Source organism: Oryzias latipes, chromosome 4, assembly GCF_053564925.1.
Source record: "Oryzias latipes strain Hd-rR chromosome 4, Olatipes_Hd-rR_3.1".
In the NCBI taxonomy this organism is placed as follows: Eukaryota; Metazoa; Chordata; class Actinopteri; order Beloniformes; family Adrianichthyidae; genus Oryzias; species Oryzias latipes.
The window spans coordinates 34,617,892-34,645,148 of NC_136240.1; the positions used below are offsets into that span (position 1 = coordinate 34,617,892).

The window sequence follows — 27,257 nt, forward strand, 5'->3', positions numbered from 1 at the left end:
GTAATGTTTAAGAATCCTCCAGGAATGTGGAAGTGATTGGTTAATTGGCCAGTGGGAGGGGCTAAGCCTTTATGAGGCGTGAACTTTTCCCAGTTGGGGGAGAGCAGTCTTGGTTGCAGTGGTGGCAACAGGCTCGCCCGTCTTTCTTTGATTATTGATCAATACAATCCCACTGTTTGGTGTTTGGAGTCTGCTGACTTGGTCATCGCATTTTCGAGGGTTTTCTTTATTCACTGCTAAGAAGAACACCGTCACACCACGCTAACGCTCCCACCCACTGAACTGCTGCCGCTCTGCAGAAAACATGTCCTTGAAAACACAGGCTTTGAGATTTTGCCTAAATCGTAATGAAAAGAGCCCTGGGAACGCTTTGCAGATGGATCAGAAGATGATCGGATGGATGGAAACCCAAAGCAGCAGTTTGGTTTTGAGCGGCATACATGGGAGTCGGACACCAACCAGGTTTAAAGCAGCAAATGACACAAAAACAGACCAGAGGTTTGTGCTGATAGAATAAAATTCTTGATTTATTTCTGTTTGTCTATACATTAAACAGCTGTTCCTGAATGCAGCAAGAGAAAACACAGAACAGGATGCGAAGCGCCAAAGAGTTGCTCGCATAGCAGAGGTGTGGCCGGTTTAGCAAAGACATGGACACTCTATAGCAAATACTTGTAGGATATTCTGTAAATGGGGGCTGCCTCTGTAAGACAGTGCTGGGGGTGGGGGTCACTAAATGATAGAGGTCCCCCCCCCCCCCCACATTTAGACACAGACTGGAAATACTCAACGCAGTAAAAACCCTGTGTTTTCCCTGATGACTGCAATGCTTTTATAGGTACAGACAGGTACACTGAGCAGCCCTGGGGAGGGGGTGGGGGGCTCAGTTTGATTCAACCTCAGAAAGCAGTCATGGTTCTGGATGGATTTGTCATATCGCTTTTGTCCCGTTTGATTTGATCTCAAGCCCGTCCGGTGACATTCAGCTCTCTCTCTCTCTTGTCTATCTGTGGTTGTCTCTTTCCCCCTGAAAGTGTCGGGTCAGCAGCTCCACTCCTGCATAGGAATTCTACACCCCAACCCGTCTCTGGTTCCGGTCTGTGGACCAGAGCGAGGCTCACTACTGTAAAAGAGTCCAGATAAAGGAATGGCTTAACCCGGCGGTGTGTATTTTAACACAAACAACAGTGTAGAGCGGCTCCAGCAAAACACAACTTAGTCACACAAGAAGAAAAATAAAAATCTAGAGCAGGAAATGGAGACACTGATGGGAGATTTTTGGAGAATAAATCCCCACTTTCAAACACAGACGATTACATCTGAGCCCTCCGTATATTAACCGGGCAGGAAAATAAAGAACAGCGGATGAACATCCTGAACCGACTGACCCACAACGGCTCGTATGAACACAATGACAACATCTCTGCAGGTCTCACAGCTTCCCCCCCCCGCAACCCCATTAAGACCAAACAAACTCAGCTCTGACAGAACACGGAAAAACACCTCAACAGTCCGCCACACCACAGTCATCATGTGTTACCTGAAACTCATTTGCTACCTCTCACAGGAACCTCCTCATTCCAACGGGAAAACTGCATATTTCTGAAAGTACGCGACGGAAAATGAACCAAGCATCCACAACGCCAACCTTTGAGGTACGTCTGAAACTTGCAGCTGAGGCTATAATCTACAATATTTGGATGGGTAGCGTGCGGTTGATGCCCCGGAGCTCGGTTAGGGAGCGCCAACAGTGGACACCTGGATAAAACGCAGCCGTGTGACGTAAGAACATAGAAAAACAGCACCGTTTGAGGTCCGATAGATCAGCTTTTGAACCGTTTGCTGGTAGCACCGTCAACCAGTAAGAATCTCAGAACGCAAGAGAGACAGGACACAACCACCAATCACCTGCACGACGTGGCAAAGAGCAGAGAGACAAACCCTCACACAGAATCCCCCCTTCAGCAGCATCTTAAAGCAGGTCAGAAAACAGATGAGATCCGTGTATTGAGGTGTTATACTAGTTTTATATGCTGTACATGTTAAGAGTAACCAGGTATACTTTTGTCCTATAGGTTTTTTTCAATATACACACAGTTTACAGTCACTGACAGACAACAGAGCAACAATGAGGTAGGACGGTGAAGTAAGATGAAGTAGAGCCGGTTTGTGGGTTGTATACAAAGTTACTGATACAGTATTTAGGAAAAATACAGGCCTAGCAACGATTGCTCTTTTTTATCGTCCTCTTTTCAACACAAGTTTGACGTCGTATCGGCGGCTCAAACAGTGTCTGGAGCCGAGTAAAGCTAAGAGCAGATGTCTTTTGACGCAGAGAAGAAAAAAAGCTTTTGAAGCTATCACGGTTTCAGCAACGAAGCGAGGGCGACAGGATTTTCCCGCCCGATACACGTTTAAACATTTATGCACATGAATGTCGTCCATCCTCACGTCAGGACAGTAGGGGGGGCCAAGTGCCATAGGAGGCGGATGAGCTCGTTTAAACGTCTCCCCTGCAGCTGCTGAATGTGACGGCTGACGTACGGGACAGTCTAGTGTGGCGTTTGAGCCAAACTAACCCGTTACAGCCATCAACCACCAGCTATACTTATGTAATCCGCATGAAGTCCACACTCCACCTCTGCAGATGACTTGGACTCCACAGAGACGGGCCGTACCATCACGCATTAAGCCGGGTTAGAAACAGCACTTTTCTTACAGCTTTCACTCGCTGAATATGGTTTCAGTTCAGAGTTTAGGCTTAAAGAGTTAACGTTTTAGATTATGCAATAGCTGGATAAATGCTCTTTCTTTAAGCACTCTTTGGACCACACCCCCTTTTGGCATATAACAAAAACAATAACTGATTTGAGAATTTCTCCAAGACTTTGTCCTTTCCGAGCGTCAGAATCGTCTGCGAAAGGGCCGATATTTTTGTCCAATTCCTTTCCAACTAAATCATTCAGTCCTTAGAAAGCGTTTGTTCGTAAAAATGCTGTTAGATTTTCACATTAGTGGTAGATTCACACATCCCCAGCATTTGAACAGAAAAGGTTAAAGAAAAAAAACAACATAAAATTCAGTGACTGTTCTCTCCACCAACACAGTCTTTAGGAAACGACTGGTTGAAGCCAATGACTGTATATGAGAACTGGACTGAGTTCCTCGCGTTCCAAACAGGAAAATGTTGAAATCCCATAGACTTCTATTAAGAAATAAACATAATTTATTTCATTTTTTTATTGTAAAAAAGTTATTTAAGTTATAACCTGGCCAATCAGATGCTGCCACAAAAAAAAAGGCGGTGCCTGCTGGCCCCCACATCCAACATTTAAAAAGGTTGGACAAACTTCTTGTAGTCCGCTTTCAAGTGGTAGGGGTGTGGCCTTCCAACAAGCTCACTCCTGATTGGCCAGTGGTTGCCATGGAACTGCTGCCAATCGCTGTTTACTTATGACATCTGGTTTCAGTTTGGCGGCGTCTGTGTCACAAAAACAATGGGAACTGAAATGACTTCACTTGGTTGGAACTAGAAGTCAGTCATTTCCTGTGAGTGATGTCACACTCACTCCATCCAGATCTCTTATACAGTCAATGTTTGAAACCTTACAGATTTCCAAATTGACAAGAATTTCACTTACTTTGATTTGGTTTGTTATAAACCTAAAAAGCTTTTTGCATAAAACAGTGTAATATTAAATCTTTAAAGCCTTTTTTTATGACAAAACACAAACTGATCGCTGACAAAAAATACTTAACTTACTTTTGCATTTTACTCGTTAAAAAAAACAACAAACAGAATGATTGAAATAAAATTGGATCCAAGGTGCTTCTTGATAATAAAAGACTATCAGACCTAAAGAAAAACAAATTCCAGAAAGACATCTGCTTAGCATAGAAGAAATAGCAGAGAAGGTTAAAGTGCATTCATCATTGGGTTGATCGTTACTGCATCGAAACTGGTTTTTTCCTTTGAATATGGCAGATTTGAAGTAGGTAGACATTGTTAAGAAAATCATCTTTTGCTTCTCTGAGATTACTTTGGCTAAGAAAGAGTTTTTTTGATGTTAGAAGACTCCACTGATCCATATTTGGATATAACATCAAGCTTAAAGCCAGCAATTCATTGGAAAAATAAAACAACACAACCATTTGGTAAAAAAAAACACACACAGGGAACTGACAAAAAAAAACACACACAGAATGAACCAAATGAAAAGATCTGAACCTTGAAAGTTTTAGGTGTCAGAAACAACCATGGTTTGTCTGGTGAAAAACAGAAAAGGGTTTGCTTATGTACACTGAAACGTCTCCAGACCATAAAAGTAGCTTCACAAAAAAGGCTGATCTGAGCTTTTCAAAGAACGAGAAAAGAAGAAAAAAAACAAAGACGGACGAAACGACAGAACGAAAGAAATGAGATGAACGGGAATCTAAAGTGTGAAGCGAGGAAAAGCCTTGATGGGAAGTTCTGCAGCAGATTCACAGTTATGTCACAGTCAAGATTTCAATCTGCAGCGTTTAGTTCCAGCCTGCAGACGGCCACACCAACCATTTAGGACCAGAACTGTGGAGCAGGACAGACACTCTATAGATATGAATAGAAATCTAAATCTGTATCGTCGTCAAGGGAAAACGGTCACTTGAGCGGTTTGTCTTTGTTCCCCCGGGGGGGTGAGGTGGCTTAAACACAAGGGATGGATGGGGTTCAGCAGGGGCAGACGTCGAGGGCGGGAAACCCAGACAGCTTTACCCCCAGCTAACGTTACGTCCACAAGAAGACCCAAGAGCTTTGCTCAGTTCTCAGACAGGTGGTGGTCTGGCTCACGGGGCCGCCGACCACGTGGGAAATCGTACCAAACCCTCGCTCACGTCCTCACAGCAAAGTGCAGTTGAAGCTTCATCGGTTCAGCTTCCGATGCATTTTTTTACAAATCACAGCTTACTAGAAAACCCAGCAGCATAACAGTCCCCTGGTGAATGCAACCCCCATATAAGGCCTTTCAGGCATCAGTATGCCGGCATCACTGCAACCCAAGTCACCACTGACAAGTCAAACACCATCCATCCAACGCAGAAAGGCTCAGCATCATACATCTATTTAAGCCCTCCTACTATAAATGTTGGGGGGGGGGGTTAACAAACACAAATATAATCTCTGCAAGCATCTGATGCAAAATATCATATGGCTGTTTTTGATTAAGACTCGCTGCATTGGAGACCCTGATATCCCACTACACAACTGGTGCAGACGCTCGGACCCCCGGCAGCTTCGGATGGTCACCAAAAACATCCACTAAAACCTAGCGAGCATCATCATCATCATCACTTATTTATGGAAATAACCTCATACTTTTAAAAAGTTCAAGGATCCAACATGATGTTCTGACACAGAACAATAAATTAATCACATCTAAGTCTCTTTTTGACACATATGCACACATCTCAACAGACCAAACCTCTGTACCTAATCCATGGTCAAGCTTATAAAAACACTCCTTCCAGCTCTCGTGGACTTTTGTTTTTCTATCTGGTGGGTAAAGCTGTCCGGCAGACGATGGAAGAGAAACAGAGATGGGATACCATTCTTGTACGGAGGGAGGAAGGCATGTGTTTAACATTTCACAGAAGAGCCAATCCAAAGTGTGAGAGAAAGACGACTGCTCCTAAACGGTCCCTTCGTTCCCCGATCGCCCATACCGAGCCCCGTTGGAGACCGTGTGGACCACGCCGAGGCAGAAGGTGCTGGTGGGACGCTAAATCCCATCGTAGGTGAAGTTCTCCATCTTGACTGTCTGTCTGATGAGCAGCTTGGACTCCCGCCGCTCCTCGTTCTTGATGGACTTGTTGATGTCCATGATCTTTTCACAAATGTACTTGTTTACTTTGGACAATCTCTGTGTGATTTCAGCGCTGTCCGCTGTCTCTTGAGACACTCTGTCGTAGAGACATTCTGGGGGGGGACAAAGATGATCCTTAAGAAGGTGCGTCAAAGTATCTACATTTACTGTCCTTTCTGATTCAAACTTGGGGAAGGAAACCTGGATTTGTCTCACCTCTGACGATTTTCAGCTTGCTGGGCGACAGTGGGGGTTTGGGCAGAGCATCTTTCTTCTTTTTGGTGGCGACTCCAGTGACACTTCGATTTTTGAGGGTCTCCGTGCCCCAGATCATCACAGCCAAGTTCTTTGTGAACTTTGAATCTCCTTGGGTCCGCTGCAGCTGGTGCCACTTCTCTTCTTCTACCCAAATCCCTCCACCAAGATGAACCTGCAGAGATTTTATGAGAAAAAGCCGTTATGTCAAGATCATAGCTTCCTTTTTTTCCTTATCAATGAATAATGTTTCCAATAGATTTGATACATCCTTATATTTGCTGTTTTTTGTCTTATCTTTACCTTGTTTTTTAAAATTGCTTAATATATATAGATGAAATCTTTTAACCCTAGAGAACTATCACCAGATGATTTTCACTATTCACATGAATTCCACTATGTTGCGTGTCCAGGAGTCTGCACCTTCACCAGGGAGGTCTCACGTGTTCCAGGAATGGGTGGACCAAAGACCAAGTTTCTAATATTTTATTATCTTGTTATTCTCTAATTCTTAATTTTTCAGTAATTTTTGAGCATGTTTTTAGGAACTTCCGTTTTTCATTTTGTTACACCACAGTTGAAGATAAAAGAAACCCACCCTAATTTCTCATGTGTTAGCATGTTCAGATATATTTTTTATGTTGGATATATTATACTGGGTAAAAATTACCCGGCAGAAATGGTGTCACTTTGTATCGCCAAATTGTTTTAGGGTTAAAAATGTATCATGTACACGTAGTATTACAGGCAAAAGTACAACTGTGGGTTTGTCCTCCCATTCAACAAACAAACTTCCATTGCAATGAATAGGACTTTATAATTATGTGTAATGTTACATTCGCTCAGTAGCTGCATTTCCATTGACTATGAAATTGTGCAAATTGGATTTGCGGTAATTGACTTGCCTGAAGGAAACACGACAGTTTTAAAAAAAAAAGACGCATTTATCGAAAAAAATGTTTTTGCGCTTGGAGAAGTTGGTTTTTATAACACCATCATTTATACATTCGTTTAGAAGAGATTAAAATCAACAGAAAAAAACAGTTTTTGAAAGAATGAAATGTTTTGCAGTCATTTGATTTCAGCTCCTGATTTGTAAACTTAGATGGAAGAGGTTGAATGAAGACACAGCAACCCCTAAAGAAAAGGACTAACAGATAGAAAATCCTCACAGTCCTTTGAACTGACAAGTGTTTCCAACACACACGTTTAGAAAACAGACTTTTTTCATCTTTAGTGGAAATGCTAAAACCTAATAACCTCCCAAAACTTTAGATGAACATTTCCAACGCGTTAACATGACGCCATACAAATGATTTTAATTTTTTCAATTCAAATGATCAACTATATTAAAACAATATGAACTTCAGATGTTTTTTCTTTCCATTCATCAAAAACTCTTTATTTTGAAAATGAGAATCTTCACTAAACTTTTACCTTGAAGATTCACTTCTGCTTCCTGTAGTGCATACAGGTTTGTTTACACACATAAAATCTAACATATGAGGATAATTACACTGCCTGAGGTGTATTTTTTCTACTAAACTCTACTATATTTATAAATATTGCAAATCAGCAATCTAAGATGTCAGAAATGTTCGTATAATTCTTTTTTGGAAAGTTTACGAACATGAGAGTAATACTTGTTACACCTCTAATTTCAACGTGTACCTTGGGATTCAAAATGATCACAAAGTTTTGCTGTTACTTTTATAAGCCTTGACAGTCTGAATGTTTCCATTTGTACAAATGTCAACATCTTTGGGTTTTTTAATCCTTCATTTCTGTTTTTTTATTCACATCTTTTAGTTACATTTAAGAGAAAATTGCACCTTCCAAGAAGAGCAACTTAGATCATTAAAGGTTTAAAACTCTGTTCAGGCTGATATGTGCCTGCAGCATGGATTACCTTCATTATGAACTTAGCCTGAAGGTCTGGATGTGATGTCAGCGCGTGTTGCATAAGCCACTACCAGACACTTCAAACTGATTGCCAGCTCAGACAGATTTTCTGGGTCTTCCAGGTGAGCTAATTCAGCAGAAGGCATATGTGACACTTTCTCCCGCCTCCAATTTCTCATCACTGTAAAGTCTTTAGGCTCACTTCCAAAAAGCTTTTCCTTGAGCAACTAATGTGCTTTAAACCACAGGCCGGGCAATCTGGAGGTGGACAAGTCTGTGCTTTTGTTTATCTCTTTCTACCAATCTCCTTTTTTAACCTGGATGTGTTCTCACCAGGGCTAACCTGCTAGTCACTTTCAATTCCTCTCCTGCTAATAATTAATATGGGCTCTCTGATGTCGGACAGTTCTCATTTGCCAGTGTTCTTCACGCCTGAAGTGGCTGGACGCCCCACAGCTTGTACTAACCCCCCCATCATCAGAGACAGGACACTGGTTGAGTTACAGCAGTGGGGGTGGGGGGGTGGGGGGTGGGGGGGGGGCAATCAGAATAGAGATTCGCCCGGCCAATAGTTTTCCTTTTTGTAATGTTTAATAACGAACTAACAAAATGTTACATTTTATTAGATTGTAAACAGGTGTAACATTATTTTATTTTTATTTATTTATTTTATTATTTTTTATGTAAGTGTGGTCTTTTGTAACATTGGGTAACACTTCACAATAGTTCCAATAATCAACTCATAATCCTTAACTAAGGCTAACTTTAAACATAGCAGACATTAGTTGACTGCTAACTAATGCACAAAGTAATACACTTAGTAATGGAAACTAATGCACACAAGTGGCTGTCAGTGCTTCTTTATTAGTTAATTAAAGCTTAATTAGGCATCTATGACAAAAAGTGATTCCTTTCGTAAAGTGATACCCTACATTTGATTAAAATATATATGCGTTAACGTAGCGGCTAGGGTTGGGCGATGTCCCTTGAATTGGCAGTTGACGATGTTTGCAGTCAACCATCGGGATAGTCGATGGTATCGAAGGGGGGAGGGGGTAATTTTTCGTTATTATATAATTATTCGTTATTTTACTTTATTACTTTATTTTATTTCCCAACTAATGACTCATCTGCAATGATCCAGTAGAAACTGAAGGAAGTGACTTTAACAAAACAAAAAATACCAACAAACAAAAAAAAAGAAGTAGTCCGCTCCTGCACTTCATAGTCAGGTGGACCGGTGGGGCGGGCGACCGCGTCTCTGAGCAGAGCAGACGGACTTACAGCTTTGTGTTTGAGGGGAAGGGAGGATGCTTTGTTACGTGTGGGAGACTAAGGACTGTGATCCGTCCCGCAGCTCTACGTGAACGAGCTACCGAACTCAGGAGAACCAGGTGTCCCGGTAAAAGTGTGTGTGAGGGCAGAGCTCGGACCGCCAGCACACACAGCGGCTTTTGGGGCGGTGTGTGAGCTGTTCAAGGCAGAAATGTCGCTCAGTCCTTAGAAACCGTTTCAAACAATCACGTGGATTTGTGTTTCCAGTTGTGTCCCGACAAAATAAAGGCTGCTGTCATTCCCACTTATTTACGTGTAGCCAGGATGCAGATTGCAGCATTTCCCGCATGGAATTATGATCATCCAAAGCTAATGTTGTTAGCCCGGGCTAACAACATTAGCATACTGCTAACTAAGGCTTCTTTCCGGCTCCATTTTTCCACACAAAAAGCACTGACCACACTGATTAAAATGAAAATGATGAGTGAACAGGCGTTTCATAATAACCGTAACATTAATAAAAGCACGTTTAGAAGATCGTCTCGTATATTACCGAGCTGACGCATCTATGCATGTAGCCGCTCGGCGGAACTAATTTTCTCTTCCGGTATTTATTTTCAACACTGCTGTGCATGTGTGAATGATTTATTCCGACCGAAAGTGTGACCCATGTGAACGTTTGTTATAATCTGAAAAAGCTCTTCTGGGTCCATGTACACGGTTGGATTCTAATCCGACCATTGATCCGATCGAGATGTTTTGCGCATGTAACCGCGGCTTATGGTGTCGACTTGCAGCGTGGCGGGGGCGTGGCATCCCAATGGTGTCTCTCCATCGTGAGGTCAGTCACCCATCACGATGGACGATGGTATCGTCCATCGGCACAACCCTAGTAGCGGCTGGATGACTCAGCTAGCTGCATGTAGACTTGGTGCATGGCCTACCAGGGTTCAATTCCCAGGGGGCACGACAAGCTTCATCTAACGCGGATCCTCGTGCAAGACTTTTTACATTACTGTCTAACCATGTATCCACAAGGAGGCCCGGTGTGCCGGTCCCTAAAAAACAGGGTTGTGTCAGGAAGGGCATCCAGCGTAAAAATCTCTGCCAAACCACCTGTGAGAATCAGTGAAAGCTGATTCGCTGCGGTGACCCCTGAATGGTTATCCCGATAGGGGAACAACACGTGTGCTTGAGTGTGTGTATATATACACACGTTTAAAGGTATAGAGTTTTTAAATACCATTGAACTTGGCTGGTGACCTAAATTACATTTCAGCCCCCGTGTCGAGATTTTATAGTATTTAAAATCAGACACAAAACAGAGTAATGGGCAAATAGCACCAAGCTATTTTCTGAGCTGAAGCAGAGCCACCAAGCATGTTCAACCTCAGACTGAAATAAACGATGATTCGCCAACAAAAACAGCAACGGTTGGATCTGCACAGCAGCAACAAACTACCGGAAGAAACTCGGAACATTTGATTTTAGTTCCTAGATTATTCACAGGATGTTGGCAAAATATTTGTCAATGTTATGTTTGTTCTGTAAAACTTGAAAACAGTAGAATCTATTTGAGAAAACAGTTTAGCGTTCTGTTTTGTTCTCTATAGAAACTTCTGCTTTAATCGTGGTCCTTCAGTCCATCCGCTATGTTTAAAGGATGATAGGAAATAAATATTTCAATCTAAATAACCTGCTGATGATTAAACATTTCCCCAATGAGCAGTGTTCAAATTTGACAGAAATAGTTATTTGGATTACAGTAAACCCTTGTTTTTCGCGGGGGTTACGTTCCAGAAAGAACCCGTGATAGGCAAAATCCGTGAAGTAGAAACCTCTATTTAAAAAAAAAAATATTATACAATTAAATACTCTATTATACATTGAAAAGAAAGAACAAACCATTTTACAGGCTCAAGCATTTGTTTCACAAATCAAAGTACTTTAAAAACGTTTTTTTTTTCAACAAATAACTTCTGTACTGTACTGTCAAATAATAATTTGAATCATCAATGTGAACAGAAGGCTTCAAATCGCGGAGATTAGCCCCGCCCACCGCGACCCGAAGAATTGGATTAAACGGGAGAAAATTTAAAATGATCATGAAAAAATACAAAGTACAGACGGACAAATAGTGGCTCAGGTGTATTTCAATGCTCTTCAGTCTGAGAAGCTGCAGTGTTTTCTCCTTCTCAAGCCCGCGGTGCAGCTGTGTGTGTTTGTTCAGGAGAAGAACATAGTGATTGACAGTTGGTGTTGCTCTTTTTCTATGGGTTTTAGAGAAACTTGAAATTGCAAGATGATTTGCACGTACGTAATTTGGAAAGCTGATTTACGTACGTGTACATATTAAACTGCGACATTATTGACGCACAGGTAGAGAAGAAGCGGAGTGACTTTTTTAGCCAATCAGAATGCAGAACACAATGCACGACGCAAATCCGTGAAGTAGCGAAACCGTGAAAAGTAAACCGCGTTATAGCGAGGGATCACTGTATATCGTTATCGCCTGATATGAAAAAAACCATAGAGTGATATAAAAAATTCCTCATTTTTCCCCCCATACTCTTTCAAGTTTGCATAAATAATCATTAAAGAAATTAACAAACCCTGTGGATGGTAAAAACCATTTTTGAAGAATTATTTCTAAAACTTGAAGTTTTAATGAATACAGTTGCATTTTTAATACATAAAAATTGGAAAAACACCTTTTTAAGACAGTAAATGGGGGCAGAGAACATTAGGTAAAAAAAGGAAAAGTGAAATGCTGGAAAGGTTGGAGTGTTTCTCACCTTTCCATCATTGCAGGTGTAGACGGTTCTGGGTGACGGGGAGTAGCTGGAGCTGGTGTTGGCTTCTTCTCTGCACGTCTCCTGAGCTTCAACGATCGGTTCGACCACTTCAGCCTTGATTGTCTGAGTTCCATTGTCATGCATGGGCTCTGGCAGAAGAAAAGCAGACATTTAACACTTTGAAGACGGAGCAGACGGCCTCCAGCCGTCACCTGAGTTACTCATGAGCTTCGGATCGCAGTACATAAACACAACAGTGGAATATTAGATTACATGCAAACTAAAAGCAGACAGGAATATCCTAATCCTTACAGAAGCGAGTTTGTATTTAGTTTAGTTTTAGAACTGCAGATTATTTTCAGGCTTGGGCTTTCCCCTCACTCGCAGCATGCAGTTTTTAAGTCCAGGAATGACGCTGGCCCGGTGACTGGCCATGCTAAGCTCCAATGCATGTGATGAGTTTTCATATTTGTCCTCGTAATCCACTCTATGACTGACAGAATCCCAGCGCTCACTAATCTGCAGCCTGTAAATTCAACAGTCAAATCAGTCGTCGGGGCCTTTAAGGTCCAAAGACGACAAAAGCTCAGACGTGAAGCGTATCCCACTGAAAAAGCTCTTGTGTTTGTTTTTTGTTCGAGGGTTCAGGAGCAGTGAGTTCACACTTTGCACTCAGCTCACTCCTAGGTTTTCAGTTTTCCTTCTTTCTGCAAACTCAGTCAGTTCGTTCCGTGGCCTCACTGCTGCGACCGCATACTCATCATAACTTGAATGTCTATTTTTTATGCCCAGAAATTGCTAAAGTGTTTCTCATGCGCCTTCTTTAAAGAGTCAGACAAGACATTAAATGAAAAGATAACAGGTGGTGATACGCTTCTTCATGCATTATTTTTGGTCCATCTCTGCAAAAGTAAGATTTGACTTAAAGACACCACGTTGAATATGAAAGGGGGGGGCAGTTATATGGAAGTAATACCAATTTTGCAGACCTTTTAACAAATGAAGACGTGAACAGACCACGTCACGCCTGAACAAGTGTCATGTGTAAGACAATGACCGGGATTATTAAAAGAAACATCGTTTTAATTTTTTGAGCCAACATTAGCTTGTATTTTCCTAGCATGTATTGTTCTTTTGAGTGGATGATTGAGCTTTAACAATCAATTCTAAGTATTAAATATGAAATTTGTCCTAATATTCAAAGATCTTCTACTAAAGTTTGGCTGCAAAAGGTTTAAGTTGGAGGAAAATCATCCTGGCTGCTTTAACAGACTAAGAAAAACACAAACTTATTATCAGAGGACACAACTTGAGCCTGTAGCAGATACAAAAAATGAATCTAGTCCAGTTAAGGTGGACTCATCAGCACTAATAATAAATACAATAGTTCAATCCAATGCAGCAATTGTGCTATAAAATCTAAATAAAAAGAATTGTTGTTTTTCATTATATCGGTCGTATGAAAACATTTGGTAACATCCATCTTTTCATTTTTTTGCACCTCCTTTCTCCCTTTTGGGGTCATGGGGTTGCTGGAGCCTATCCCAACCACTGATGGTTGAAGGTGTGGCTAACCTTGGATGGTCTCCAATCCATCCCAGACTTGGTGACACTAGTGGTTTTTTTTTATAGGTGGTGTTATGGTGGATGATGGAGTTTCACAGTAAAACTGTACTACAGCAAAAACACTAAAACAAAGTCTTTATATAACCACCTTTGTTGTTCTGTCTGCAATAATTCGATCCCATGCCAGCAAAGCTGTATGTCAGCTAGTATTAGAACAGGCTCTGTTACGTCCTCAAAAATCATATATGGAGCAAAATACTCGGTATAAAAAAACGTCAGCATGAGTTTGTCATGAAAACACACGTGTGCCCCTGACTCTGCTCATACAACAAACGTGTCTCCCTTTGAAAACCATCATTTCTGCTTTTTCTTAACACATCCTTACTACTCTCCCCAACAGTGAACTCTATTACCGTGAAGCTAGTACTTTACTTTTGTGAATAGACCTACAGAATTTGTTTAAGCCAACTGTTCATTTTTCACAGATTTAACATCTTAAAATGTTTGTGTATCTGCGCTTTAGGTTTAGGTTTGTTGTTAAAGAAATCTGTGTGACTGTAAGTGATGTTCACACTGAACACGATTTGCATGCACATCCGCATCGTTCAGGTCTAATGTTAGGTCTATGCGCCGATGCAGAGCGGCGAGCGCGGCGCGATTCTCCAGCTGCGAGGCGTGTTTCGGGCGGTAAAAACGGTAAAAATTCTGACGTGGCGGATATTTCAAGAGTTTAAACATTTCTGAGCTTTGGCCAAAATCTGCGCCGTATCAACCAATCGGGGACTTGGTTTTGGTCGTGACGTGTTAATGGAGCAGTCCGGGGGCGAAGTCCAAAACCAACATGGAGGAAAAGCTTATTGTTGCTGTTTGGGCTTGTCCCAAACTTCATGATGTTTTTGTCATTTCTGTTAAGAAAATAATAGAAAGACCCCCAATTCCAATTGTTCATTCCTCAGACTAATCCAAAGCTGAAAATTGTAAAAAATGAGCCTCAGAGAGACGGATGTGCCGCTGAAAGCAGCCGTCATTCAGAAGCATCTCCTGCAGTAGATGGCGAACCTTCCCGTACTGGGAGAGTCTCTGAATGACCTCATGAACCCAGACGAGGCCACGTGGTCGCTGGTCCCTTTGTAGAGCTCTCCTAAACAAATAACCCCAGGCTACTCTCCACATCTCCAAATAGCCTGTAAAGTAAAGGTCAGCAGTAGCTCCACCCACATGAAAATTTGCATCAAGTTTATGAACCAAAATGAACGAGCGCCTGGGATCAAAATTTGACGCGTAGGGGCAGTGAACGCGAATTTGGCGTGCGAATCGCGTTTGGTGTGAACACAACATAAGGAGCCCTGAACTTGTGGCATAGCTGTGGTGGATCTGTGTGACTGTGCATGATCCTGGTCTCTCACCACTGCCCAGTCTCATGAGAAGTACGTCTTGCAGTCGTCTGTTGAAGTCCCTCAACTCTTTGACTTCTGTCAGCAAGCTCCCATACTCTTTCAGTTTCTTGGCCTGCTGAACCAACTGCCTGCGCGTTCTCTCCAGCTCCTGCTGCAGCCTCCTCATCTCCTCCTCCTGTTGCCTGTAACTGTGAACCAGCTCCTCGTACAAGACCCTGGGAACCATGGCCGCAGCTACCTCCGACATACAATCCATGCCCGTCTCCAAATGCGGCTGCTGCTGCTGCAAGTGATGACGTTGCCTATGCTTGAATTCTATATCTTCATCTTCATCGTCTGCATCATCTCCCTCCTCAACCAACCTGTCCTCGTCCAGGTCTTCTTCACCTTCCATACAAGAGTTTGCCGCGTTCCTCTCCAGGCGAGCCACTACTGCTGCGAGGCTCTTTGAGGAGTTGGAGAGGGGGCGTCCCTGGTCATGAGATGAAGCCTGTGGAAAGGATTTACTGCCATTAAACGAAATAACACAACAAAGTCAGTCTGGGTTCAAAGTAAACGTCTTTTGGTAGCTGTGATGGGTCTGGTGCCGCCCCCCCCGCAGCACAGGCCCACCTTGCAGAGCACTCAACCAAACAGGAGTGTTCTGCTGTGAGAGCGAGCCCTGGATCTCACAGCCAATAGGAGCAAACATTTCCTGCTAGCGAATGGGCGTACATTTAAGCCATGCCGGAGCACTGACTGTCGATGCGGTTTGAGTGGAGTCTGGGATGGCAAGCAATTAACCCCCTGTGGCGCTGTCAGCACCGCACAGACTAATTGGTGTGCTATTAGTGGGCCCTTAAGCTCTTCATCAAAGTCTACAGAGATCTGACAACGTTAAAGTCAGGTGTGCTTTAAAAGGGAAACATACAAGACTGGATGGAGAGCTGAGGACAACTATTGGAAAATATTTTTTCTTCCTTTTTTTTGTAAAATGTTAGCAAAAATCCCAAATATCAAGAATTGTCAGGCTACGGATCATTTTTAAAGGGTTACACCTTCATTTGGTAAACTAGAGGCTCTCAAGCTTTGATAGAAATAAAAAATAGATGTAAAATGACCTCAGAACATAGAAGTGACAGACAGGGCAGACGGCCTTACGGTGGTCGGTTTTGGCTGCACGGATTTCAATAGGAAATGGAAAAGAGTCACAGAGTTCTTTGATGAGCCGCCCAGAGGATTTGTTGGTAAAAGGGCAGCTGTCCAGAGTGCTGAATTTGTGTTAATCCAGCATATGGTAAAAATAGCATGTGGGATTTTGGGTGACAGCCAAGTTTATAAAATAAGATAATATATAGTCGCAGGAAACATCTGAGTAAACAAAAACAAAACACAACATGGACACAAACTGTTCCAAGATCATTTTCTACTTTTTTGTTTTGCTTATTTTATGTCTAAATGTTTATTATTTAACACAGCAGGGGTACATATTTCAAAATTAAAAAAAGAAGGGATCATGAAATTTCCCCTTTAAGATTTAACTGGTCAAAACCACCAATCCAAAAATGTTACGTTGGTGTGCTAATGTGACATTTCATTTTTATTTTCATTATTTAAAGGAGGTCTATTGTGCATTTGCTTAACTTACCTTTTTATGCCTGAGCGGCATTCTATCCTCCCCAAAACTGTTTTCTGGGTTTCCTGAATTTCTGACGGACATCTTGGGAATTTTCATCTTCTTTTGCGTTAAACTTTCTTCAAATTCTTCCACTGTGTCTGTAAAACCAATGAACAGAGAAAGCTGCTAAAACTTTCAACTTCAATTTAATTCCACACAAACCTCAACAGTCTAACGGTAAGAAGAGTACAGTTGACACTTAAAACATCTTAGCAGCCTAAAGAAACAAGACAAATACTGCCGTTAAGACATTTATTTAGCCTGGCTTCTATCAACTCACATTGATCATTCATTGACATTCGCGACGAGCTAGCTAACAAAATCATCCGTGATATGAAGAAGCAACTCTGTAATTAAAAATAACACCAAGTCAGCACGTTTCGGTTACTTATCTCGGTTTTATCAAACACTAGTGACATGTTTTTTGAGGGACGTTTCTCTGCAGAGAGACACCACTAACCGCAGCCGTTAGCCCCCTGCTACTAGCAACTAGCTGCTAACAAGCTAACCGTACATCAGAGTTGTCAAAGCGACACATTTAAACATTTACAAACTTACATAGTAACAGAACGAAATAGATTACAGGGTGATCTGCCGCGTGTCAGGTGCGACGGCGATGTGGCGACACCCTTTTCGCATCAGCCGCATTCGGGTTAGCATGCTAACGGACACATCCGGCTCGGCTAACACTAGCTTCGTGTTGTAAACAACGACCGACTCACTAACGTTCCGCGCCAAAACAAAGCCCCGCGGTTCTGCCGAAGCGGGACACGCGACCCGCGGAACTCGCTGCCGCGGGCGTCCAAATGTGACGAAGCACCGACGAGGCGCGGAGAGCCTCGGAAAGCTCGGTTAGCATGTCAGGCTAGCATGTCGGCTTAGCCGGAGCGGAGGACGTTATGTTGCTAATCATCGCTGTCAGATTCCAGCTGATCACGTTCTGTCAGATCGGCTATGAAATACGTCTGCTTCGATGCGGCTCTAAATTAACGCGCAGAAAAACACAAGTTGCTGTTAAAACGAGAAACATGCATTGAGAAAATGGTTAAGTGGTGGTGTCCGAAGGGCAACTTACCTGCAAGGGCGAGGATCTGTGCTTCGCACGGCTGGCCTGTGCAGCCATTCTCCTCAGTTCTGTGAACCAGATACACCTTCTGGTTATCAAAATCTGTTTTGTTCACAGGTCTGAAATCTTCGACAGTGGCAACGGGCAACACGCAGCACATATCATCTTCAAAGAATCTAACAAAAGCATACATTATCTAATTCTCCTCGGTCCTGCACTTTGGATATGGTTGACAGTTTTCCTCACAAAGTATTAAAAAAATATATACACATATGGGGGTTGGGTTGAATGCTGTCTGCGCTCCACTACTCTTGCCTGTCCCATATCACCAGGCTCAATCACTAAGGCAGAAGTAATTGATTGACATGACAGTATCTTTGGAAAATTTGACAGGTGGCACCATTTAGATGACATTTCTTATAGCTAAGCAACTAAAATAAAAAATAAAAAAATATATACGTGAATCAAATACTTGCTTGAAAATAAATACATAAGCTTTTACATGATCTTGTAAGGCATTGAAGACCCACTCTGATGAGAATTGTGTTTTTAACGTTTTCTTGTGGCTTTTTTCGAAGGATGGGGACCGTATTTTAGGAAAAATGTGCTTAAAATAGCATTTCTGAGAATTTCTCCATTCAAGTCGTGGTGAAAAAAAAATGTTCTTTTGTGGGGAAATTCACTTATCTTCGGCAGCAACAAGGACATTCAAAACATTGCAGCAAAAGTGAAAGTGATATTCACCAAGTAACCTTCAACAGGACAAGAGAAACATTATAAATAAAACAGAACATCTGCAAAAACCTGCTTTTTTAACTAAGTAAATTACATTTAAACCAAAATAAATAAGTAAAAAATACACAAGAAAAAAACAACAACCGTTAAAGAACTGAAAACAACAACAACTGCAGGAATGAGCAAGTAAAAAAATCAGTGAATGAAAAACACCCGTGGGTCCGTAGTGTGTCATTTTAACACCGTGTTGTACAGTCTGATGGCTGTACAACACGGCTGTTGTGACGTAAAAATACACCAGCGGATCTACTTGTAGACGTCTTTGTTTCATCGTTCCATCGTCTGGCTCAAAACTGTACGATTGGATAGTTGATGCAACATTAACATTAGGTTGGAGGTGTGGGGGCTGTAAGCTAGCAGGAGATTTTGTAGACAGAGAGCTCTCAGCAAAGGTCAGAGAAAAGGGGGTGGGGTCGCTGCACGTTAACTGTCCCGCTATGTCCTAAGGCAGCATAATTATAATTAAAAGACCACTAGGAACACTTTGAAATAAGATGATTGTGCGGGTCTTAAACCCACAACCCACCAGGAGGATTTGGTCATTGCTTAATGCGTTTCCTTGTATACATCCTCACCTGTTCCTTCCATCACACCTTAAAGGCTTAAAGCTGGCTGACAGAATGGACTCTTTGTTATTGTAAGACAGCCAGGTGTTTTATCCAACAGGATGGATTTCTTTCAGTTGTTACTCTAATAGAGGGCACCACAGTCGATAAATGACACTAACAATTTTGTTCTGCTTGGGCTGCTGTAATTGAAAAGTAACTGATGCAGAACTACATGGAGCCCCTTTTTGTTCTCTGATATTTCGTTTCTTGGTTTCAGGCGTTTAGTTCGTTATGATTATTCCTGTTTGAAATGCCAACTTCCTTATGTTATTTGTCCACTGTGCTGTATAAGTGGTTCCAGAATCTCCCTAAACTCAAGAGGCCCTTCGGAAAAAAAGGTGGTCACAATAAATGTGGAAAATTCACTCTTAAAATTTCAAATATTTGAGAAAGGTTTGAGTTTTTTTAACCTCTGTGATGATAATTTGATTCCGGGTAAAAGATAAGAAACTTAAGCGGCGTCTGGTCCATTGAGAGACGGAAGAAGGTATTTCTTTTTTTTTTTCTTTCTGTTCTTAAAGCTTCTTGGTTGTGATGTGGTCTTTTATTAAAAGGGGGCTTTTCTAGCATAAATTGTGTGCGATATTATTTATGCAACCCTTTAGAAGTTACATTTACCAATTAAACAGTGTTTAATTCTGGATTCACAAAAGTAGCAAACTGTCAAAAAATATACTACAGTTACACCCAAATGTTTTTTAGAGGGTCGTCAGGAAAAGCCGGTTGTTTTTTTCTCCTTTGGGTCAGTTTTTCATTTGATTTGTGTCTCTTTTTTGCTGCAGGTTTGTTTACAGCTCGTGGTTTTCAGTCCACAACTGTTCATTTCCTTGACGCCGAGCTATGGTGGCTTGTCAGTTCCAAAAAGGCTGAAGACGTTTGGAGTTGGGCCAGAGTAAGACTGGCTCGTGTCACCCTGCAAGCAAACCGTACCAGTCCATTTGGAAGCAAACTGACAGGTTAAGGTGCATTCACACCTGAACACTTGGTCCGGACCGTTGACTGACTGTACATGAGAACTGGATTGAGTGAACCCTCCACTGCCTCCTTTTTAAAACATTTTTTCATCGTCGAAAATTAATCAAGTTATAAACCCGCCAATCAGATACCTCAGTAAAAGTAGGCGGTGTCTGCTGCCACCATGAGTCTTCACATTTTTGACAGATTTTGTGCAGCCAGCTTTAAAGTGGTAGGGGTGTGGACCTCCTACAAGCTTACTCCTGACTTGACTCAGACTAACTGACCAATCACTGCTTACTGACAAAATCTGGCTCCATCATGGCTGAGTCCATATCCCAAAATAGGTCAGCTGAGCTGTCGTGAGCCATTTTCTCTGGGTGACGTCACACTCACTCGGTCCAGTTCTCAGAAACGGGCAATGGGTTGGATCAATGTGAGAAACCAATTGGACTGTTTTAAACAAACCGAGTACAGCAGGTGTCATTACTTTTCATGGCTGAGAAAGCCAATAATAAACAGATAAACTACCGAACTGGATCACAGAGAACTGAAGTCAGGCTGTATGAGTGAGTAGCCTGTTGTCAGATCTTGTCTGGTTTGTACTGAAAGGTATTTTTGTAAGCGGGTGAGAACTGTGCATACGACAAACTAAAGAATCTTGAATCTTAAGTGTTGCATAAAACCTAACTATGCAATGTTGCTGACCTTTATACAAAAACAGGTTCCTTTGTGGTTTTTTGCAGAATAAAGTAGTGTGCTATAAAGCGCAATGTGTCTGTTAAATGCATTCAGAAGGACCACTCCAATGAAAATCATGTTGGGGTTTTTATTAACTCGTTCTTATGGCATTTTTCTCACGGAGGCCACATTTAAAGAATATTAAGCTTAGAATTGCATTTCAGAGTATTTCATTATTTAAACTGTTGTGAACCAGGAGCAGACAAAAAAAGGCTGTTTGAAAAAGATTGTAGCAGTGACGTAGGTTTCGGCGGGCCACAAGCTCCCTGCTCCGCTCCATTCTGATCATCCACTGTCAGACAAATAGATCCATGAACATCTTTGTTTTTCTCGTCTGAGCTGGAATCTGGATCTAAGCTGTATGGCTGGATAGATCTGAAATTGATCCCCATTTTTGTTGCACCGGTCATGTTAAGTTAGGGGTGCCAGGGGCTGTAAGACAGCAGGGAGAGGGAAAACAAAGGGATGATGGAAAATGAGGGCAGGCTCACTCCATGCCAACAGTCTAATGAGCTCACGTTGCTCTGCAGAAACTATGTCCCAGAAAGTGACACAGGTTTTTTTTTATTTTGGCTAATAATAAATAAAAGAAAATCACTTAAAAGCTGATTTGAGGTGGACGCTCACACCTTTGTGGTGGTGACTACTTCATTGTTTAAGAGAATTCCTCCCTACTCACTATACAGTGTTTTCACCATTTCTAGTGCTGTCCGAATTTACAATTCCAAAATCCAGAGCCCTAGAAATTTCCCAGAAGTCTCTGCCCAAAACCAGTGTGCATCGATGCTCACTAGAATGGCCAATATAGACCACAATGCATTGCGTCGGAACAACTTTTGCCAAAACAATGTTTCTAAGTGTATATTTTAAATAAACCATAACCTTTTTATCTTCAGAAGACTGGACTTGTGAATATTGGTCGCAAAACGCTCATTTTAACTTTGTGAAATCGATGATGTCACATCCGCCGTTAAAAAAAAAGTAGTGAGCATGGCATCCGAACTGCTTTTAAAAGTCAGGACACTATGTAGTGCCGCCTTGGTGGGAATTCGGACATAGCCAAAGTCAATTAAGAATATACAGGATGTGCTTAACAAAATATCAGACTACTTATATACCTGATAGTGTTGCACATCCTACAGTACATCTGCATGGACAGGAGGATCCTCACCTTATTAGGTCATAGAAGTCATGATGCACTGGTGCATATAGTTTTTATAAGCAGAAACCATAGCACCACAATAAAATAAATCATATTTACATGTAAAACAGTGATTCACAGAGGACAGCCCATAAACAACCTGTGATGGAGATTTCCCTTTTGCCTTTGGGTTCAATTATTATCAACTGTGGATGCAACAATGGAGGCCACAAGCACATCTTCTTATGAAGGACATCTCACTCAGAGTTGATCTCTTTCTTGAAGGAGATACACATAATAAGTCAAATCCACGTGGACGTTTTGAAGGTGTGTGGATGTCCTTGCCCAGAACTTAACTTATATTCAGGATGGCAGCATTTACTTCAAGTGGTACTCACATACACGCAGGTATGCAAAGTACTTTGGGACTCTCACAGTAACAGAAAAACTGCAAGGTGAAAAAGACCTTTCTTAACCATCTTTTTTCTTTGCAGTCTTCATACTAGTGGCCAAACACTGTGTTTTTGCTAGCAGACATAACAACTTATCATATAATAAAGCCGAAGTGAAATAAATGCTCATGAAAGTTCATTTTCTAGCACTTTTTTAACATTATAGACAAAAAAGATCTATTCTGTACAGAACTGACACGATTAATTGAATATTCCTGTCACATTTATGAACAAAAAAGAAGAAAATTAATTTAATATTCCTGTTATTATTCATTACTACTAAAATAGTTGTTTTCTCTGAAAATGTTTATTAAATAAATAAGTAGAATAAACAATATTTTACTGATAATAACTAGATTTAATTAAAATAAGGAGCCATTTTATATAGAAATGTATCGTAGAGGATCAGCAAAAGGCTCAAGTCAGGACAGTAGCCAGACATCATGTCCCACCAATTAGCTCCACACTGCCAGGCTCATCTATCTTTATTGGTGATCCATTAGCCTGCATTAAAGGGAGACACGGGATAATAGCAGTAATGATGGTGATGATGGAATTAGACTGCGGGTGCGCACGTCATCATTGTGTCTGGCTGTGTTTGGAATCGTTAAGAGTTTTTCGCAGACAGATGGAACGACAGATGAAACAAACAACCTTTTGTGTTGTTGACAAGTCGAGGCGTCTATGTACCTCATGATAGATGAGGGGATGAGGAGAAAAAGGAGCCGTGTTTGGGTTTGGATATAAGGTTGGTGTTGTGTTTTGTAAAAGGCAGCACCTGCAGCATGGACAGATGCCGGTACAGGTGTGTTTGTGATGATTGCTGGCATGACAGGCAGGCAGCCTGTCATGCCAGCAATCATCTGCCGGGTCTGTTGACTGTGTGCAGCACCACACAGCCAACAGACCCGGCAGAGACGACGCCCTTTTCTATGACAGCTGCGATGGGGGAATCATGCAGGGATTGATTCTCCAAGTTCAGGTGCTTCACGAAGACATGGCTGTCTGCTTCCAAGATGTGGGACTCAGGGATTCATCAAGGTTTTTTTTATATTCAACACACTATTACAATCAATCAGAAGTGTTTACTGTCCATTTTCTCCTTTTTGGTTGGAGGCTTCTCACCAGAATTTCTCTTATTATGCCTCTTAATTAGTTCTGCATGAATTCCTAATCAACCATGAAAAAGGCATTCACCAATTTAAAAAGTGATAGCCCATGAAATGAACAGCGCCGCCTCATACCAGCACATCAGTTACTAATGCTGCGGGGCCTGCAAACAAACCTTTGACTGAAGGAGGGAGGACGGTCACGCATGAGCCACAAACACACACAGCGGCAAAACTTATTGTGGATAAAACCTTCATTAAGTATTAAGGACGGTATCAGCGCCAGGCCTGCCATCACGCTGCGCATACTCACTGATCCATCCCAGAGACATTGATCTTCTTCATGAAGAACATTATGACCACCAGAGAAATACTGATCATATTTCAGCACCAGTCAATTCAGTTCATTAGGGCCACTTTACCTCCTGCTGCAGACCTGTATTGATCTTGCCACTGCCACCAGACGGTTATTCTCTGCTAACTAGCTGGGAAACAGAAAATTGTAATTCATACAGTCAAACAACAGACTACAGCGAACAAACCATCACAATGCGTGAAGAAGTGAATCTCTTGTAAGCCGTCCGGCCCGTCCATATAGGTGCACAAGAAATCCTGAAAGTATAAAGTCTGTCCCGAGGTTTGAGACAGTTTTTTTCATCCCTTAATACCCTTTTCCACCATCTCCTCTCCTCTAATCTCTACTTATGTGTCAGCCAGGTGAGCAGCAGCACATGGCTGGTGGGCAGGCTTTGGTGTGTGGGAATAGAACTCATGTCATACTAATGGGACTTCCTCCCTTTTCCTGGTCTTCTCTGTGTTTTTCTTTCCTCCCAGGCGTCTGTCAGAGGCAGGCCGCCGCAAAGGTTCTTATGGCAGCTGTCGCTGACAGCAAGGAGCCGCTGGGATCGGACCGGCGACCACAACCATCCTCCATTCATGTAAATAACCTGCTGGTCTCACAGGTGCTCAGCGTCTGACCGATAGCAGCAGAAAACAATCGCAGCTAACTCTTCTCTCTGGGGGGACGGGAACCTGTGTGGACAGGGGGGTGTTAGATCAGATGATGGGGTAGCGGGGGCATGCAGAGGGGCAAAGTGTTTTGACAACTAATGGTTTTTGTTTGACTTTCACTCACTGTTGTCAAGGACAGACGCAGTCTGTGGTCTCTGTGGAAACACAGCAGAGACCCACTGTGGACTTCAACTCAAATCTAGCAGTCCTAAAATACTTTTTAAATTTCTTTTTGCTCTTTTATTTTGTAAAATTCCAGCTGAATCAATGGATAGTCCACATTTCCTTTCCATTACAAGCAAATCCTAAAACTGGCCAAAACAATTCGCGCAACAAAACTGTGTCCGTTGCGCGAATTGTGTTCGGTGTGAACGCAGTTTAACTGTAATCCATAATCCTAAACGTAACCCTTCCTCATGGTCCATGCGACCAAAAAGTTCAGCACTGGCCGCACGAATACTCGCTTTCTTTCTGGCATTTCATTGTATTTGCTGTGCAAGGTAATTCATCAATCTGCATGTGCTAGCATCAAATCAGTTCTGGCCACAGCCAGTGTTGCTCGCCACTGCAATGTAGCCTAAATTAAAATGTTATTCAAAGCAGTTTTCGTGGACTTATCAAAGTTCTTTTTTGTGTGTAATTTTATTAAACTGTAGGTCTGGTACACATATTTGTGTCATGGTGCCTCTGTCAGCTCTCCTCCCCCTCCCCTCTCTGCTACAGTTCATCTTAGCTGTGTCCACTCACCTCATCAACCACCAGACCTTCATAAGGAGATCCAGTACCAGCATTCATCGCCAGTTTGTTGCCGTTGATGGTGCCTAGTCTGGTCTCATGTTATTTCTAGTCAATGCTCTCGACTAATATTGTTTATGCCTCGCCTTCAGGACTTTCATACCACGAGTGGACACCTGAGCCTCCTGTTTACCAGCGCCGAAGAACCTCACGGAATTCCAAGAACCCTCAGCCACGTCAAGATCTCAAGCAACTCCGAATAATATTAAAACTATTATTTACCATCTACTCAGCTGTGTTTTCCTTCCGGGTTCCAGCGCCTGGGTCTGCCTCGCCTAGCTTGGCATGACAGTTTCTTTTGTCACTCTGCACATTGTTCAAACATTGTCGATTTGGAATTTTCTTCATCGCTTAAGAGAAACTTTAGAGAGTAGAGACTGTGTCAAGCTCTTAACTCGTGAAAAACACAGCTCCCAGAAGGGGGGGGCAGGATCAGGGTGGGGCTACTCAGCTCAGCACCAACGGCCACGCCCATTTAGAAGAGATTTTGGACAATCCAAAAACCTACAGGTCAGCCCCCCCCCCCCCCCCCCCCCCAATACGGATGACGGTTTTACTCAGAATTGACAGAAACAGCTGGTGAGGAATTGAGTTTCTTTTTTAAATTTGTAACTAAATGAAAATAAATTTCATTAGATGCAAATGACTCTTCATCATCACTTCATCATTCACCAGACTTTTGTTTATTTAATGAAGACAACCAAAATACATGTTTAGTGCTGTTTATCAAAACAGATGCAAGATCCAATTCAAATTAACACCATGTTTGCTTGGTTTAGCATTTTAAAGCATGTTCCTCATTTGGCCTCTTAGCATTGATGTCTAATTAACAGTTTCCTTAGGAGAAGAATAAGAACAGCATTTTTGGAACATGAGGAATTCATCCAGGAATGAACTGAATTCTTGATAGTTTGCCCAGAAACATATCGGCATCTGCAAACAAGGTGACTTTGTGCCACGTTCACTTATGAGGCGTCAAAATATGGCGCCGTGTCACACTTCTGACGCTGAGAATGAGACATGAGAAAGGCCTGGCTCAGTCTGAGGCCTGTGAGCAGCTGAAGTAAATAACGGTCTCAGCCTTCAGGTCTTCAGACAGACAGCGTCCACCCTCTACACAAAACCTCAATCCGCCAGCCCCGCCGCAGAGACGGAGCGGCATCAACCTCTATTATCTGGTCCTTATGCTGCTAACACAAAAGGCTCCCTGGAACAAAAATCCAATCAGTCCTCTCTAGGAGGATTTTCTCCTCAGCAGTGCTTAGCAACGCTGGTGGCTCTACTGGTGACAAAGAAATAATCTCCGAGCCCACAGCCGGCTCACAGGCTGTTTACTTCCTCCGTCACATCGTCCTTTAGAAGAACGGACGGTCTGCTCTTCTACAATAAGTTGTCATTTCAGTGTGTTAGCCCCGTCTCTTTGCCTTTTTTTTAGCGTGAAGAAGCGTGAAACACACGGCTGACTGTTTACTGTGCATGAAATTACTATATTTGCAACACAGGAATGTTTACTTTAAGAATTATGAATAAAAGCTTGGCAAAAAGAACCATCAGGTATGTGGGCTCCAGACAGGTGTTAAATATTTGTTGGACGACTGAAATAAGTATTTTCAGCATCGCAGTGCCCCCCCCCCCAATTTCCCCCAGCTGCCTCTTTTTTTCTGGCCGACCTTCTCTCTCCGTTGTTTGTGTGGTAAATTATCTCACTGGTTCTCTATTTATTAACACGCTGCTGCTTATTTAGCTATGCTGCTGAGAAGCCTTCAACAAAATCAACTGGAAAATATTCAATAAAAACACTCAACCCCCCCCCCCCCACCCCCCAATCATATCCATCCTTCAAATCTTTTCTAGTCCGTGCTATGTGTGTTTTCTGACATCACAATGAAAGCCTGGTC

At 42.2% G+C, this 27,257-nt stretch overlaps 2 protein-coding genes and 1 long non-coding RNA gene across 12 annotated transcripts in view; 1 reads left to right on the top strand and 2 right to left on the bottom strand.

Annotated features, from left to right (window-relative positions):
• agbl4 (AGBL carboxypeptidase 4) overlaps nt 1-27,257 on the bottom strand; it is a 426,145-nt gene that overhangs the window by 111,412 nt on the left and 287,476 nt on the right. The window lies entirely within an intron of this gene.
• On the bottom strand, nt 500-18,069 carry bend5 (BEN domain containing 5). Of its 7 annotated transcripts, none has more exons than XM_078946354.1 (7): nt 17,945-18,050; nt 17,763-17,821; nt 16,658-16,785; nt 15,040-15,520; nt 12,068-12,216; nt 6,057-6,270; nt 500-5,953 (listed from the first exon to the last, which is right to left on the bottom strand). In XM_078946354.1, exons 3-7 carry the CDS (start codon nt 16,742-16,744, stop codon nt 5,757-5,759), a joined length of 1,128 nt encoding a protein of 375 aa, XP_078802480.1. In that variant the 5' UTR covers nt 16,745-16,785; nt 17,763-17,821; nt 17,945-18,050; the 3' UTR covers nt 500-5,756. The 7 variants fall into 7 exon arrangements, with proteins under 7 accessions (XP_078802480.1, XP_078802478.1, XP_078802476.1 ...); XM_078946352.1 differs by lacking the exons at nt 17,763-17,821; nt 17,945-18,050 and adding exons at nt 16,968-17,034; nt 17,246-17,342; XM_078946350.1 differs by having other exon boundaries at nt 17,763-18,069.
• Nucleotides 16,739-25,554, top strand: LOC144991968 (uncharacterized). Of its 2 annotated transcripts, XR_013655667.1 has the most exons (4): nt 16,739-16,864; nt 24,388-24,491; nt 25,288-25,381; nt 25,452-25,554. It is a non-coding gene; the product is annotated as an uncharacterized LOC144991968 (long non-coding RNA). The 2 variants fall into 2 exon arrangements; XR_013655666.1 differs by lacking the exon at nt 16,739-16,864 and having other exon boundaries at nt 24,359-24,491.